This window comes from Lonchura striata, chromosome 17, assembly GCF_046129695.1.
Source record: "Lonchura striata isolate bLonStr1 chromosome 17, bLonStr1.mat, whole genome shotgun sequence".
NCBI classification, from domain to species: Eukaryota; Metazoa; Chordata; class Aves; order Passeriformes; family Estrildidae; genus Lonchura; species Lonchura striata.
Window position 1 is genome coordinate 11697865 of NC_134619.1, and position 17727 is coordinate 11715591.

General features: G+C 41.7%; 1 protein-coding gene across 5 annotated transcripts in view; it reads right to left on the bottom strand.

The window, feature by feature from the left end:
• PTPRT (protein tyrosine phosphatase receptor type T) overlaps positions 1 to 17727 on the bottom strand; it is a 465371-nt gene that overhangs the window by 226623 nt on the left and 221021 nt on the right. For all 5 annotated transcript variants that reach the window (XM_021535473.3, XM_021535470.3, XM_021535472.3 and 2 more), the window contains exon 7: positions 8589 to 8882. In XM_021535473.3, the coding sequence (XP_021391148.1) occupies positions 8589 to 8882 (294 nt within the window). The remainder of the gene's footprint in view (positions 1 to 8588; positions 8883 to 17727) is intronic.

Here is a 17727-nt window from a genome sequence, read left to right on the forward strand (position 1 = left end):
GAACCCAACCTGGGGCTGTCCCCTCCTGGCAGGAGCTGTGCAGAGCCACAGGGTCCCCTCCTGATCCCCCTTTTCTCCAGCTGAGACCCTTCCCAGCTCCCTCAGGATTCTCCAACCCCTTCCCTGGACACTCTCAAGCACCTTAAGCTGCAGAAATACACCCTTGAAAAAAAATCACCCAGCAAAATACCCAGAAATACACCCAGCAAAAATCCAGCTGGTTTGTATTCCCTCCAGATTTAATTCAAACCCACTTTTCCCTGAGAAGAGCAGATGTTCAGCTGCCTCACATCTATAACACCACAAAGTCAAGCCATGCTCGAGGATTTTACTGAGTCCAACAAAACAGAATGGGGTTTCTTGATTTTGTTTTCTCCCCTCTTCTTTTCTATTTTTTCCTCTTCAGATTAAGAATAGCTGTTTGGGAGGAAGCCTGGACAGAACTCAGGAGACACAAAACATCAAAAAGAACAGTGTCCTAAATTCAGCTGGTATGAAAGCAAGATCTGGGAAGGTTCCCTTCTTTTGGGAGAAGTTGTGAAATCCCACCATTAGTGAGAACAGTTCTTGGCATAAGAGCTTTATGCTTTTCTGGAAGTTGTCATCTTCCTGACCAGCCTGCCCACTCCAAAAATAATACTAAATTCAAACCACATTCTGGAAAAATATTAAACAGAAACAGCACCAGGAAGAAACAGTGTGATGTGGAAATTAATAACTGGACTTCTTCTTAATAAAAATAAAAATAAAACATTTCTGGATAACAAACTGCCTTTGCAGATAAAAAAAAAGTAAATCCCTAGAATTTAAATCCATCATGAGCAAAATCCCTCTGGGAAAAAAAGAAAAAAAAATCCAGACCAAAGCACTATTGTGTCTGGATTTATATTCAGAACTGTATTTATGCAGACTAAGATAAGGGCAATCAATCCCCAGGCCCCAGGACAAAAAGCTGATCTTCTGCAAGGATCAGGATAAAGCAAATTCCTCACCATATGTCCCATGGTTAAAGGCAGTTGGAAGCATGCTTTGGGAGACTCAGGAGGGTTTGGGGATTGGTCAGTGCTGGAAACAAATAGCAGATTTATGGCACACTGATGTGCTCCAGCACATCCAGCAGTAAATCCCAGCCTTGCCTCTGCATGTTGCTGCTTTCCCACAGATGGAATTTAGTGCCTGAACTTTGGATGGATCACAGCCTCATGCCAAACCAAGGGTCCTGTTGATAGTAAAAGGGTTTTAAAATCATGGGGATTTAGGGTTAAAAGGAAAACTAAGCTTAGAAGGCCCTGAAAAAAATAAATACCCTAGGTACATGTAGGCCTTGTACCATGCTAGAACTGCACCTGTGTAGCTAGTACATGATAAATTATATAACTGTTAGAGGTAATGATTGCTTAGTAATTAAATATAATTATTGTTTAATCATAAGAATAATCATTAGAAACTGTGGTCAGTGGCCCAAGAAAGATCGCAAGAAACTCATGCTTGGATAAAGTCAATGTATACAATAAAATAATATAAGTTTGATAATTAACATGTAAGTTATATAACAATAGAATATAAAATACATTCAGCTCGAAAGCCATGTCGGAGTCAGATTTGGGTCTGTAGCCCTGATTGCCAGAGCTCTCAATAAAAGCACCTGCATACAATTGTATTCTGTAATTCTGTGTGTTCCTGAATGCTGACACTGTCAGCTCCAACAATCTGGCTTTCCAGGAGTCCTGCATTCCCTCAGCCTCTCCAAATGCACCAAAGCACTCTGCTCCCCTTTCACTTTCCATCTCCTCCCAGATTCTTTCTGTCCCATACAGGCTGGCACTGTTGTTATATCTCAGACAACAGAGCTGCTCCTTCTTTCAAATTCTTTTCCAGTAAATAATTCACAGATCCATTCTCTCCTCTATTCTTTGAAAGATGGCTTTCCAGGGCAACCAAATTGCTACAAACAACACAGCCACAACTTGATCCTGCTGGTTCCCCAAAGGGATGTTTCTTGCCTGAGACACCTCTGTGGGTGAAACCAGCTGTAACTTGGAGAGAAACCAATTAGACATTTGTCATCACCTTTTCTTTTTTTCCACACATTTTTCACTTATTAATCAAAGGGTAGATGCTCTTTCTACTCCAACAAAAACATAAGTGAGGAGGGGGAAAGAATAAAACAGAAATCAAGATATATTTATCTGCTTAATCAATTTCGCAGGGAAAAATCATCATCTTGCATGCAAAGGGATTTAATCCGTTAGGATAAAGCTTCCGTCTTTCAGCAATGCTATCAGGCTGTTTCCAAGCACAAACTGGGGATCAAGGATCAAAATGAAGGAATATTGTATTCCTGTAACTCTAATCCCTCTGGCTGACATGCCAAAGGCTCTTTGAGGTGGAATGAAATCAGAGCTTCAATCATCAAGGTAGGGAATGTCCCTGGAATGGCTTTGGGGATCCACTGACCCAAACTCAGACCCCAGGCTGTGCCATTCCCGAGGCTGCCAGAGCTCCAGGAGTGGACACCTCTCCCAGGGATGCCCAGGGTGGGGTTGCTGGGGGGTCCGTGCAGGGCCAGGGGGTGGGCTGGGGGATCCTGTGGGTCTCTTCCAGCTCAGGAATATTCTAGAATTGTATGATAAAGTTTTCCTTCACTTGCTAAAAAAGGCTCTATTTCCTTCATCCTCTCCATTTAAAGTTACAGGAAACTGGAGCCAAGAGTTAAAATTTCATTTTAATAGGGGAAATTAATGTGCCTTTCAGCACAAGGCTTAGAGTAGCTCTAAGTCTGTGAATCAGTGATTACGATAATACCAAAAAATCAGTTGTACAGAACACTCTTTCAAATCTCTTGATGTCCTTTTTGTGCAGTGCTTTGACTCATAGATCCGAGTTTTAATTGTTTTTTATTATAAACTTGAGAAAAAAAATTAAGGCAGCAGTGTAGCAACCATGAATCATATTTTTCCACATTAACATGTGGAAGTTTCCTATTTAATGGGAGGTATCACCTTAAAATTAAGCCAGAAAGAAATGTTTTTGAACACATACTCAGTGCATGTGCTCATGGTTGTTCAGTTATTTTTATAGATTTGGAACTATTCTCTTAAATCAACAAAAAATGGCAAAAGCTGCTTATTACTGGTAAACTTCACTAGACTTCATGGCATCAAAGTCACCTGTTAAGAACCACCAGAGGAAAAAGTTTTCCAACTACTTGGCAGCACCATATCAAACTCAGAATGTTCAGATCATTTGCATTTGTTTCAGCCACTCTATCTGGGCTATTTTCAAAGGGAGTATCGAATTCAGCCCCATCATTTAAGACTAACTTTTATTTCCCTAGGCCTACACCAAAAATTGAGTATTGATCTTGACAACTGCTCTTTTTGCAAGAGCTAAATCACCCTGTGGTGATTAAGGCAGCCTCCAGCAGCTTATCTGAAGGGAGAGGCTGCCTGTGAGCCATGGGAATTTTTCACAAATATCCTATGAACACAAGCCTCTTCCATGAGGAGTCATTGCCATGTGTTTTCTGGGGGGAGATGTTGGGGTTTCTCAGCACTTTTTCTCCCCTCCCAATTCTTACCACACAATTCTGTCAGATTGAAGAGTTTCCTTCTTCCAAGTCACAAGGTTATAAAACTATCCCCATTTACAAGTCGTTTTTATAAAACTATCCCTATTTTAAAGTCATTTTACAACCTGTTGTCATCATCCAACAATTCCAACAGCAACATCCAAGTCTCCGCCAAAAGGCAGAGAATTATAAACTCACCAAAGCTGGAAAAGCCCTCTAAGATCAGAATCTACCATTAACCCTAAGTCACCTGTTGTCATCATCCAAAAAGGCAGAGAATTATAGAGTCACTGAGGCTGGGAAAGCCCCCTTAGATCAGAGTCCAACCATTAACCCAACACCACCCGGTGTGACTTTCACATTCTCTGGACAGAGAGACACAATTCTGTCTTTCAGGAGAAGCACAGAGAGAAAAAGAGAAAACAATCTTCCTCTCTGCTCCTGTGTTTTCCCCATGTGGAATGTGGTGTGGAGATTGTTCACCTGCAGTGATGGCTGGGTTGGATTCTGGTGAAGTTGTTTGGGGTCAGTGACCAATGGATCCAGCTGTGGCTTGGGCTCTCAGCAGAGTCACAATTTGAGTTAGTTAGGTGAGTAAGAAGTGAGTATGTAGATGAGGATAGTCTCTCTTTAAACTGTAAATTAATGTAATATAGCATAGTTCTAATAAAACTATCCTTCAGCCTTCTGATGTGGAGCCAGATATCAGCATCTCTTCCCTGCATCCAGGATTCACCACGTTTTTCCGATACACCGTGTTCACATCCACACACCTTTTCAACATTCCCAGGGATGGAGGACTGCCCTGAGCAGCCTGTTCCAATGCCTGACAACCCTTTCAGTAAGGAATTTTTCCCAATATCCAACTGAAACCTCCCCTAACACAACCTGAGGCTATTTCCTCTCCTACTGCCACTGGGAGCAGAGCCTGGTCCCCACCTGGCCACAATTTCTTTTCAGGGAGTTTTAGAGAGAGAGAGGATCCCCCTTGGGCTCCTTTTCTTTAATCTCAACAGCTAATAAAGATCAGACAATGTTCTAATGAAGCTAAAGGGAAACAAATGTTGAAGGCAGCCTTTCCAGACAATGTTTTAATCAGGAGTAAGTATTGATCATAAAGAAAGTATTTACTCTGTCCCTTTATTAATATTCATTTAAATATTACTCTTTGGCCTTGTTTTTCATGTGAGTTTGCCCCAGTAGAAGCAAATAGTTTTCAGATGAGATTCCCTGCAGGATAATGACCTCAAAGGCAAACTTTTCCCTTTATTCCATCCACCAGAGCTAAAAAACAACTTTTCCCCTATTCTTCCTTTCTGTGGAAACAGAAGAAAGGGGAATTAAAAAAAAAAGCAGAGGAATAGTCAATAAGCACAGAGAAGAAAATAAGCCTCAAGCTTCCCAAAGCACACACTTGTGAACAAAGGCCACGGAACAAGGCTTTTAAAAGCTGTGTTTATCTATAGAGGATGGCTAAAAAGGCCCCACACTTAGAGAACCAGGGCTGAATGCAAGGCATTATTGGGAATTGTGTTCAAACACTTTATTCTAATCCTGTTATCTCCTCAACCTATTATTTTGGAGATAAACACTAATGTTTTATATCAATCTTTTCTTTAACCAACCTTCAACCCCATGCCTGGTCTTAACCTTAATCAATCTTTCTCTTTTCCCCATTCCCTGCTGACAACTCTTCCCTCTGACTGACACTTTACTGGGTTATGCCTCAAGGTCATTTCATCTTTTCCTATCCCACAACCTGTAACAGTCCATGAAAAAAGCAAACTCAAATCCAAACCACAAAACTTGCAAAAAACAAATGAAAAATCATTTCTGCAGGGTTTGCCACATTTTCTGGCGGTTGGCTTTCCCTTGGAGGAGGTAAGCTGGGATGTAATTTTCAGTATTATTTCTATGGATCAAATATTAATTAAGTCTTGTAGTGCTGTCCTGTAGAACACCAAAAGCATCATCAGTGGGGTTACATGTCTGAGCACATACTGCTAACATAAATTTAGATTTTATCCAATTTAATAAAACTTCTTTATGCTGATTTAGAGGAGGACCTTTCATAATTACCTTAGAGGTTTTATCTGATTTAAAAAAAAAAAAAGCCTTTCAACTCCATATAGACAACTTCCATTCAGTGTGATCAAAATCTGAATGTTATGAATGATTTTGTAAGAGTTGATATAACATCTGAGCTCATGCTGGACCTTCCTGGCCATGCTTTTGCTGTGATGCAAAGCTGACAGTCAAGAAACAAAACAAAGGCAACTTTATAAATGAACTTCTTTTGCTTGAAGTGGAAGAGAAGCATGGTCCTTCCCAAATCATCCTCATTTTCATCTCTAAATAAGAATCTTGTTGCAACTTCTACTTGAATTGAAGGCCAGCAGTTACTCAGCTTCCCCAGAACAAAAAAAATAAACAAAAAAAAAAGCAGTCTCTATGTGAGAAGAGACTGGGCAGAGTATTCAGTCCAAGGGATATTGACTTCCCTCTCTTAGAAGGTTGCAGCCACCTTCTGTTTATTGTCACACTAATTTCTAGCAATTTAAATAAGTAAATGTCTCTCCAGTACAGGTGATCGTCTTTACTCTCACTTGTGCAATCAATTTTGTTACCTTCATTTGTGGCCCTAATAAACACAGCACAACACCAAACAGTGCAGTAGAACTGGGCTGCTCCAATCACCTGCTCATTGCATACAAATGTGTGAGAGTTTGGTACTTCCCTCTTGCTCAGAAAAAGTAAAGACAAATAATAAAACAGCCAAAAAATTCACATTAAAAAAAAAAGCAGCATCACTCATCCCTCAAATTTAAAACCCCTCAATTTTCCCTGATGTCATTCATTAGGTACTCTTAGGAAAATCAAGGCAGCAGAGCTGTTTTCTCAGTTCAGCACATTTTTGAAAATCTTCACCATGGAAGTTTTGTGTAATTACCCTCAAAATGGTGTTTTGAAGGAGTTCCACGACGTATGGAAATTGGAATAATGAGTTGCATTTTCTTGTCTATCATTTCAGTTGGCATTTGGTGAAATTGTACATCTTTAGCTATTAAGTCTCTCCCTTCCTCCTGGTCCATGCTTAGATCAAGATTATTACAATTTCTCCTACCCAATGCCCTAAACAAAACAGAAATGCCATCACCATCAATCTCAACAAGGCCTGTATGACAGCTAACATTAACAGAATGACCTTCTCCAGTTAGATTATCATTAGTAAAATAGGATGGAAAACAGAAAGTGCCTCAGCTTTGCCAATTTGAACGAATTATCCACGTCATCCTTCTCCGAGTCAGTCAATACCTGAACTGGGCAGGAAACTCAGCAATCTGGGACACAATATTAAGCACAAAGTCAGCTTTTTTTATCTTAACTCCTGAATTAAACCAAACCCAGCCTTTTTTACAGGTAAGGCAGAGAGGCTTGCAAGTTTGTCCACTGCAGAGAGCGTGACTGCAAAGTGACAACATGTCAACTCCAGAGCAAATCTGAGCACGCCACATTTCCACCCGCAAATGCACAGTCCCAGGCCAGGCCTGCAGTGACTTCTGGTGAGGTCAGAGTATTTTACCACACTAGAAAAGGAGAAAAAAGCCAGAAGGTGAGCAGCAGAACATGTGCCAACTTCCCAAACAGGCCAGGATATCATCCATGTCCCCTCAAGCTCTCCACACAGCTGCTGCAAAGCCTTTGACATCTGTGTTCTACCAAAGGACAGGTGCTGAACCAAGCCAACACTTCCATGTCAGGGCCTCATGCTCAGATTTATTTATTTCTAACCAAATCTTCTCAAAGGGGCACTAAATGTTCACTAGTTTACAACCTTCATAGTAAAGGATGTGCCACCCAAAACACAATCAGCCTGCCAGGCTTCCTCTCTTGGTAGAGAAAGAGGATGCTGCTGGAAATATTCCTGCCACCAACACTGTACTGCTTAATTCCATCCTAGGATGATTTTGGGTGTTCTGGATGCCTTCTTCCCACTTCAGGTCTGCTGTTTGATCAGAAAGAGTAATAGGAAACAGAATGTTCTTATAAGGTTTTCACTTCTTAAATCCTCATGTTCTAAACCACTAATTTGTGGGGAGGGAAGAAAGGTTTGCAGCAAAAGGAGAGAATGCCTTTTAATCCCTGTTCTTTCTTCACACCATGGTAAGGACCTTGCAAAAATTACAAAACTGCAAGAAAATGAAGTTGTGTGGTGGAAAAAAAATCTGTGAGGCAGAAAAGTGCTTTGCTCATCCCCTTGCCAGGCACAGGGCTTGATTTCCCTTAATGGCTAATGATTAATGTATGACAACAGGATGAATAGCCAATATATCTGAAACATGAGCAACATCATCCATCAGTTTTTCACAGGAAGCCCAATATGGCTTAGGAAGAAAGACAGACTACTTCTGTCCCTGGATCAGAGCTGATCCATTCCAGTATGAACGAGAAAAGGACAGTGCTCCAAGTGTTTGAACACAGTCCTTCGTCAGAAAAGAGGAGGGAAATAGAACACAATAATGAATTTTAGAAGTTTACTATTGAAATTAAATAAATAAAATCAAATTATTTTTAAATTATTAAACTAAATAAATTATAATAATTTAAAAAATATTATTTTTAAAATTTTATTCCTCACCGCAGTGCATTCAAACTGATATCAGTGTCAATTTGTTAATATCCACTGCAGATCCACTATCCAAGAACAACATAAATTTTGTTCTGCACTTAGACATAAAAAATGTTATCACAGCCTGGTCTTAAGAAAAATTTTCTTATCGCAGCACTGGTTGGAAAAGAAGTTCTTTGCTTATTCCAACAGAAAGAAGCCTCACAATGTGGCAAGACAAACCACAGCATAAAACCAACAATTCTCAAATACCTGCCTGTGGAATAAAACAAAATATTCCAGGATGCATCCAAATTCCCAATACCAGCTCAGAGCCCTGCCGAAGCACCTGCAGCAGGGATGTGTAGCACAGCATCTCTGAGGAAGGGGGAAGAGCAGAGCCCTCACCTGCACACTTGGTCCTGGTGGTGAGGGGGGGTCCGGGCGGCCCCGTGCCCCCTTCCCCGGGGCGCGTCAGCAGCACCCGGATCTCGTACTCCACGTCGGGGTCCAGGTGCCACAGCTTGTAGTTGGGAGAGTCCACGATGTGGGTCTCTGCCCAGTTGCCCGTGGTGGTCCTGTACTCCACCTCCTTGAGGATGATGGGCCCGTCCCCGATGATGGAGTTGGCGTTGGGTTTGATCCACAGGTACGTGGCGCCCACGGCCAGCAGCTCCGGCGGCGCGATCGGGGTGGGAGGCTCTGGGGACAGAAACACATCACAAGGAGTCAGAAAACTTTGTTCAAATTTCCATCAGGTCTCTGTGCAGTCCCCGAAACCTTTTGTAACAAAGTGTCCTGGCTTGTAAGATAAGCATGGATTCTATTTGCCATCTGTTGGAGGTTGGGCAGTTTTCTTATCTCTCCCAAGAACAATGTCTCCCTCCAGGGAGAGATCTTCTGTTAATGGACCATTGAATGACTCACTGCAGGACTGGGAAAGTTACATCATCCCATGGTGAGATGCTCCACCCAGAGGGAGGAGCCAAGCACCCCTACCTGCAGAAAATCAGCATTTTTTGGGACACCAGAGCAGCCCCTTTGCTGGATTCCCAGAGGAGCAGCTTATTCTCTGCTGCATCCCCAGAGGAAGACCAGGCCCATCTACTCCATCCCCAGACCTTCAGAGAAAACTCCACCCTTCTCCAGATCCCCGCTCCAGCAGCATTTCATCTGCCCCTCCAGGAGGAGCAGCCACCATTGAACTGGACTATTACCAACACCCTGACTCCTCAGGCTGTCAGCTTTCTGACTCTATCACTAGTTTTGTTTGTACTAATTACATTTTTTTTTTCTTTATTTTTCTTTAGTTTTTTTTTTTTCCTAGTAAGAACTGTTATTCCCATTCCCATATCTTTGTCTGAGAGCCTTTTAATTTTGAAATTGTGGTAATTCAGAGGGAGGGGGTTTACCTTTTCCATTTCACAGGAGGCTCTTGCCTTCCTTCACAGACTCCTATCTTTTCAAACTAAGACACAAAGGCACATTTCCCTCTCTCATTTACCAAATATTTTATAAGAATTGAATCTGTTAGTGGAAAGAATTGGGCTTGGGGTTTTTGTGCTCAAATTTCACCCCCCTTGCACTGGGAGTTGTGCTACCAATTGAGAAATACCTGTGAAAATACAGGAACCACAAAGCAGTTTTCTGTTTTAAAAGTGCCTTTTAGATCATCATGAGGTTTATACTTCCTCCCTCTTTTAAGCACGTGAACAACAGCATTCAACATCTTGGAGAGTGAGAGAAGGAAACCCTAAATAAAGACAACCCAGTACCCTTAGCACAAACCATGGATAAAAGGATTCCAGCACAGTCCTTTCCTTGCCCTGTGGCCTGACCCAGCAGAACACCCCAGCTACTGATCGTGGTGCTGTGATTCAGCCAAATTCTAAAGCTTAACATGAGACAAATAGCAACAAGAGGAAAACTCAAATCACTTGTTCATTTTCTGATCTTAACCCCCCCCCAAAAAAATAGAAAAAGCAAAAGATGTTCATTTTCTAATCAAAGCACTGGCTGAGACAATATTAGCAAATTTAAACTTCCCAAGCCCAGCAGCCAGGATGCTGTTGGAACTGGCTCTAAGTGGGGCTCTTGGTAGTTCAGAATAAAGAAAACTCCAAGGCAACTGTGAATCAAAACCTCCTATGGTGTTTGATTGCAAAGTTTGCTCAACTTCATGGGCAAAGGTACTCAAGAAAGTCTGCAGGAGACCCAAAGAGTGCCTGGGTGTTTGAGAAGCAGTATAAGGAGGCAGGAACCAGCTACTGAGTACCAACTCTGTGAGAAAAAAGCAAAGCAAGCTGATAAAAGACATCTCAGCAGCTCCCTTTGATGGAAGCTAGCAAAAAAAAAAAAAAAAAAAAAAGAAAAAAAAAAAAAAAGAAAAAATCTACAGCACTCTGTCTGCCTACCTGATTTTTATTATTCTTTTTCCCCTCTCTGTCAGTGTAAATAACACTAGCATTCTGGTAACCACATGAATAGCATACACTTTGTGGCTTTGAAAACCTGAGCTGAACTCTGCAAGATCATCAACAATTTCCTGAATCTTGTCTCGCCTTCCCTCTGCCACACTCTGATGCGGCTTGCCCTCAGCCCAGAGGACACAAACTCTATTCTCTTGTGAAAATCAGGTGACAAAAAAAAAAAAAAAAAAAAATTATAAATAGAGGCTTAAAACCATGGCACAGGGTGCCCAGAGCAGCTGTGGCTGCTCCATCCCTGGAAGTGTCCAAGGCCAGGCTGGGCAGGGCTGGGAGCAGCCTGGGATAGTGGAAGGTGACCCTGCCCATGGCAAGGGTGGACAATGAATTTTCATGTCCCTTCCAACCCAAACTATCCTGTGATCTCCGACTCAGAAAAAGAAACACATAAATGTTACAACATAAGAAATTTGGAGTTCAGTGGGAGTCATTCTAAACCGCTCTCTCCTAGAGGTGATTCCTCAAAAAACTGGAAGGATCCAGGACCCACCGAAATGTGGAAGAAAGGATTCCAGTACCATATGATGGGAGGAAGATTGGATTTTCCCCTCAGGACAATTTTTGCAGGTAAATCAGCTCAGTGAAGAGAAAGAAACTGTTGTGCAAGAGGATCAACTGAAATTATGCTTGATTTCATCCCCTTTAACTGTTTACAACAAATCATTCTATCTCCTTGAGACTGACTGCAGGAGTTGTGCGTTGCACCTCTGGAGAAAAAACAATCTGAATTGTAATTGCAGCAGGTATCCAACATGAACAAAAATCAGTGATGCCAGATATGTTTCTGTGGAATGTCTGTTTCTACTTTAATTTTGCACTATTCCATAACTCCTGCCAGAATATTTTTCTGATATGAAATGCCAGGCTGATTATATTTTGACTCACAAAGTTATTTCTCCAAGAAAATTGTTTTCACAGAACATGTGTGAATACATTTTCATTAAAAATCAAATTAATATAGATCACAAGCAGTTTATTACTTGTTTCTTGGTGCAAGGCAATTAAAAGAGAGACTTGGTTATTTTTATTCCCAATGCAAAAGCTACATTTTACAAGTCACATCACAGCTGAACACAAGGCAAATGAAATATTAAACTCCATTCTCCTGGGCTGCAGATTTCAAAAGCAACATGATACAGGTTACTTTGGGATTTGATGGCAACTTAGAAGAGATTTATGGGACTGAGCTTAATTAATAGAGCAGTTTATCCTGCTAAGCAGACATGAAGATCTCATCTAGCGAGTTCAGTAACTACTGTTGCCAAACAGATTTAAATTACAATGTCATCCAGCACGCCCATCTTCCCTACTTTTGTCCCAATCCAAATCATCCCCACCAAAAAAAAAGTGATGGTAGTTTCCCTTCTTTTCCCCATTTATTTTCCCCTTTCTCCACCACGGAAAAAACAGGTGCTGTAAAATGTAATAAAAGTAGGAATTTAAACTGTTGCTCCTTTTTTCTGAATTTAAGGAACTAGGATAAGCAGCTGTTTCAGTAGTTTTTAAAGAATTAGTCCTACCTCACTGAAAATAATGAATTATTTCCTACTAGCACCAACTGGAGCAAAAGCTTTTACTTTTTTAATATCACTCTGTGCCAAATTACTGCAAGCCATCTAAACAAGTTACCCATTATTTAGCAAAACTGGCACATAAAGGAGAACATTTTTTCTCTCTGTTACAAAACCCACTTGCCAGTTACAGATGACCAGCCTGATGTTATGAGCTCACTATTTTAATTAAAATCTCTTTGACCTTGATTAAACAAACATGGTGACAGACTGGCCTTGTACACATGTAATTGTGAACTACCATATTTTAAGCTCCATTTCATCCCAACACTATTTTATATCACAATCTTTGCCTGGCCTGGTACTCCCTTTCAGCCACTTTCCCACCTCCTCCAGACAGAGAGGAGGAAACCAAAGGCTCCCCAACAACCAACACATCTGGAACTGGATTGCTGCCCTGGGATATCCAACTGAATCAACACAGACGTGGGAATGACATGGAAAAATATGATTATGGGTGCTCACTTAAAAAAAAAAAAATTAGTTCAGACTCAAAAAAAAATAAAAAATTTAACCATGGGTATATTTTATCGAATCTAAAAGTAAGTCCAGTTGTGCAGACACAAAGGAAATTGAGGTGTGCATTACTCCTGCTGTTAGAACAGAAAATACAGCTCCTGTCTGCAGCTCAGAAGGCTGAACACTGCTGGAGCTTGAAAATGACAGGAATTCTAGCAATGCAAAGAGTGTGAGAAAAAATTAACATGAAGAACCAGAATAGACCAAACAGAACCACAGAGGATCTCAAGCCCCACAAGGATCAAGTCCACATCCCTGTTCCTTGCAGGACCACCTAAAATTCCATCATTCATAGGGACAAGACCAGGGGTGATGGCCTTAAACTGGCAGAGGACAAGGACAGATTGGATATTAGAAATTCTCGGTGAGGGTGGGCAGGCCCTGGCACAGGTGCCCAGAGCAGCTGTGGCTGCCCCTGGATCCCTGGCAGTGCCCAAGGCCAGGCTGGATGGGACCCTGGGACAGTGGCAGATGTCCCTGCCCATGGCAGGGTTGGAATGACATTAATTTTAAGGTCCTTTCCAACCCAAACCATTCTGGGATTCTACAGTGACAAATACCATCATCCAGACACTTTCTCAACTCTTACACCCTTAGTACCATTAACACACTTACTTTCCAACTATTGTGGAAAACAAACATATTTTCTTCTTTGGCAAATATTCCTGAGTGTTTCTACTCTACTGCTGGAATATTTCTCTATTTGGCTTTCTAAGCAAGGCAATTCTAAGCAAATTTCACATGATGGAAGAATAACTGGCTCCATGAAGCCTTAAGATGCCACTGGGAAGACTGAAAACCTAGAGAAAAATCCTCAACAACTGTTACCACTTTCTCCTGTGAAATAATCCATAAAGAAAGACATTACAGAAAAATGCAGTCTTGAAACAGCTGGATGCATCTCCTAAACTATGAATTTTATGTGATTTTTTAAAAATTCTCCCTTTTTCATAACAAAACCATCTGATAAACTGTAGAGATAAGATGACCATAAACTCTCATTGGCATGGGATGGGCTGTGGCTGGCTTTAGACAAAAAGAACCCTTAATGCCACAAAACTCTGCTGTATCAGCAAGTGCAGCAATTCCATGTTTTGTTTTCTCACATTCATAGGACAGAGCACAGATTGTAAAAATAAGATCACAAAAGACACAAAAGTTCTTATTCTTTGAGAGCTGAAAAGGTGAAGATGGGACCTGCTGCACAGAGACCTTTCCCTGACAAGCAGGATTTGTGTTTTCCAACATGATCCTGATCGAGTCCCTACTCATGGGAATTATAAAAGCTTTTCTCACCATGTCCTAAACAAGCAGTTGTGGATTGTGCTTGTCAAACTGATCAGGATGGGACTGAAAGGCAAGGAAACTGAATTTTAAGCTCCCCAAAAGTCTTTTCAGCAGAAAACACAGAATAAAAAGTATCTCTATAGTTTTCTACACAACAACCAGACTGTCTGAGCAACATCCACGGGTACCTTTTCTAGTTTCATACAATAACAATGAGTCTTCAGAGCTCTGAATGTCAATATTTATACCGGCATTGCTTTTTTCCCACACTTGCTATCACTGTCATAAATGCAGCAGGTAAATTTAGTTTTCTAGTGATGGTCCAAACTTTTCCATTTATTACACAAAAGAAAAGGCTCCCGGATTTTACAATATTTAGCCTGAGAAGATTTCACTGTGCTGACACTGCACTAATAGATTTTGTCTAAGAGAGCCATTCAGATCTGTCAGTACTGTAACAGGCTGACAGCAGTGGCACGTGTCAAGTGTTATAAGTGTGCCAGCAGCAGCAATAAATGATTCATTAATTCACCTGGACAGGTAAATTGCACCAGGGAATGATATGGTCTGCCTGAGCCCCAGGAAAAGTGCCCAGAACCAATTCTGAAATCAACAATTCTGAATATTTAATTAAAGCCAAAATCCAGAAAAGTGAGAGAAGGGGAAGATTTAGGATTTCTACAGCGTGTAGACCAAGGGGCAATGGTTTCATAGGTTTCAAAATTTCAGAGGTGCAGAGCATTTACTGTTTGGGTTTGCACTCAAACCACCCATTATGGGCAGAACATTCCCAGCAGGCAAACATCACCTTTACACCTCTTCTCCTCTGAGAGTGTTCCTGCACTGTGGGATGGAGCTCTGTTCTTTGGATCAGGTGACAAATTCTGTCACTGCTCTCCATCTGGTGCTTCTTCCCAACTCAGAATTTACTAATGCAGCAATAAGTGACATTAGTACTCTGTGATATAAAACACTCATTTGCCACAATAATGTGCTTTTTTAACTTTTGTTTTTCCCTCAAGAGCTGCTGCTTCTGTCTAGAGGGGACTCACCACACATTTAACACACAAAAAGCAAGGGAGAAAGTAAAAATTAGCCAGAAAATGTGAAAGAATTGAGCAAAGTCGTCAGAGAATCAGCACAACAGCGTTTAAAACAAGAGATGAGCAAAACCCAGGGGACAGCAATCAATAACAACAAAGAAATTCAGTGGAGCAAGAGACCAAATATTTGGCAGGATGCTCATCTTCTATCATCCCCTCAAAACTCAAGAACTACAGCCTGTTCTCTCATAATCTCCCAACAGCACAAGTGCAGTTCACAGATATGAAGGGAGAACTTGATCCATCAGCCTGATGAAAACACAGAAAACATTCCCTCTGTATTTTCCCCTCAAGAAGAGGAAATGCCTCTTGGTGACTTGAGCATGTGTTCTAAACTAAGCAGCTGGGCTGTCAAGGATTGAAGAGAACACAGCAACCTTTCCAGGAGCTACTGCAAAGCAGGAGAAAACCTCTTAACCCTTTCCTGAAAGCACTGCAGTCACCAGGTGTCCTGGCTTGTAAGATAAGCATGGATTCTATTTGCCATCTGTTGGAGGTTGGGCAGTTTTCTTATCTCTTCCAAGAACAATGTCTCCCTCCAGGGAGATATCTTCTGTTAATGGACCATTGAATGACTCACTGCATGACTGGTAAAGTTCCATCAGCCCATGGTAAGATGCTCCACCCAGAGGGAGGAGCCAAGCACCCCTACCTGCAGAAAATCAGCATTTTTTGGGGCACCAGAGCAGCCACTTCGCTGGATTCCCAGAGGAGTAGCTTATTCTCTGCTGGATCCCCAGAGGAAGACCAGGCCCATCTACTCCATCCCCAGACCTTCAGAGAAAACTCCACCCTTCTACAGATCCCCACTCCAGCAGCATTTCATCTGCCCCTCCAGGAGGAGCAGCCACCATTTCACTGGACTATTACCAACACCCTGACTCCTCAGGGTGTCAGGTTGCTGACTCTATCAGCAGTTTTGTTTGTACTAATTACATTTTTATTATTTTTATGTAGGTTTTTTTTCTTTTCTAGGAAAGAACAGTTATTCCCATTCCCATATCTTTGTCTGAGAGCCTTTTAATTTTGAAATTGTGGTAATTCAGAGGAAGGGGGTTTACCTTTTCCATCTCACAGGAGGCTCTTGCCTTCCTTCACAGACTCCTGTCTTTTCAAGCCAAGACACTAGGCAAGGCAGGTGGAACAAGCCCCGCTTGAAGAAGGTTCATCTGTATCAATGCAATCTTATCAAACATGTACAGAGTCACCCTGAGTGCACAAAGAGCTGCTGCAGACCCAGTGCCTCCTGCCAACAATGGTGTGAGAGGCTAATGGAGGGGGGCACCAGATCCCAAATGGGAATTACAGCAGCGTGCTAATTCATTAGCATTTCACACTATTTGTGCCTCAGAAGCTTAGCCTGAATCCAACCAGAGCCTCTGAGGATGCTTTCATTCTCTAATAAGGAGAATAGCATCGGATTAGTTGAACAGTATCTCATTTCCCAGTGTAAATTAAGTGAATTAGGTGAAAGAGTCTGTGCTCTAATTGTAAAGCTTATTACAAGAACTCACATAGATTAGACCTGAATGCTTCTCTTTGAGTCATCATTTGCACTGTAACAGAGTTTAAAAGGTTGCTATAGGCTCTCAGTATCGATGTGTAGGCAGCTCCAGTTTTGCAGCAAGGACACATTCCCAAGCCTTGTGCAACCAGCAGGCAGCCTTTCCCACGTGGATGGGAGTGCTGCCCTCCACGGTGCTCAGGCAGGCTCTGGAGGCAATCTCCAGGAATGACAAACTCCCCAGGGCTGGAATCATGGACAATTAACTTCCAGTTTTAAAGCACGTGTAATTTTCTGAGTTTGTCGACTGCAAAGCAGCTACAAAAACATATCATGGAGAAGAGCAACGTGCTTCTTGCTGCTTCTGGGATGCCACTCTCTTTACAGGGAACTTTCATGGACCACAAGGGGCCCAACACAAGGACTTTTGACCATCCAGGAGCTGATTACAATTAGCTTGACTTTCACTAAGCAGCTTCTCCATGTTTCAGCCTCTGCTAATTATCTCACATTCTCTTAATTGCCAATGGAGAGAATGGGCTCACCTTAAGGCACATATCTAAGACAGATAAAATTAACTGCTCCCCCCATCTTTTGACTGGTATTAAAATAGAGGTAAGATGCATTTTACCTCCTTACTCTTTATTTTCTCAGCACATGGCCCTCAGTGTGAAACAGAGAGAGGTACAGGATCAACCTATTAAGGGGAAAGCCAAGAAATAATACTGAGCACCTCTAAGCCCCTTGAATTCTCTCTGAAAGCCCTCACTCAGGGCAGAACTCAGGTGCTGCAGTTTAAATTCATCACATGAAGATAAATGATGATGCCTTTCTCTGGGAAAGGTGAGCACAATTCACTTTCCTTTTATCCATGCAGCCAGAGCATGCACTGGTGACAGTGATGCTCTTTGATTTAATCATTCAGTGCTCAAAGTGCCTGCTGGGGAAAGGATTTCATTCTCTCACTAAGACTGTTCTGAGAATGGAACATCTTAGTTCCATCTGCTGATACTGTGTCACACACAGAAAAATGGTTCAGGTTTCATTTGACCAAAATACCAGTAAAAATGAAGAGAC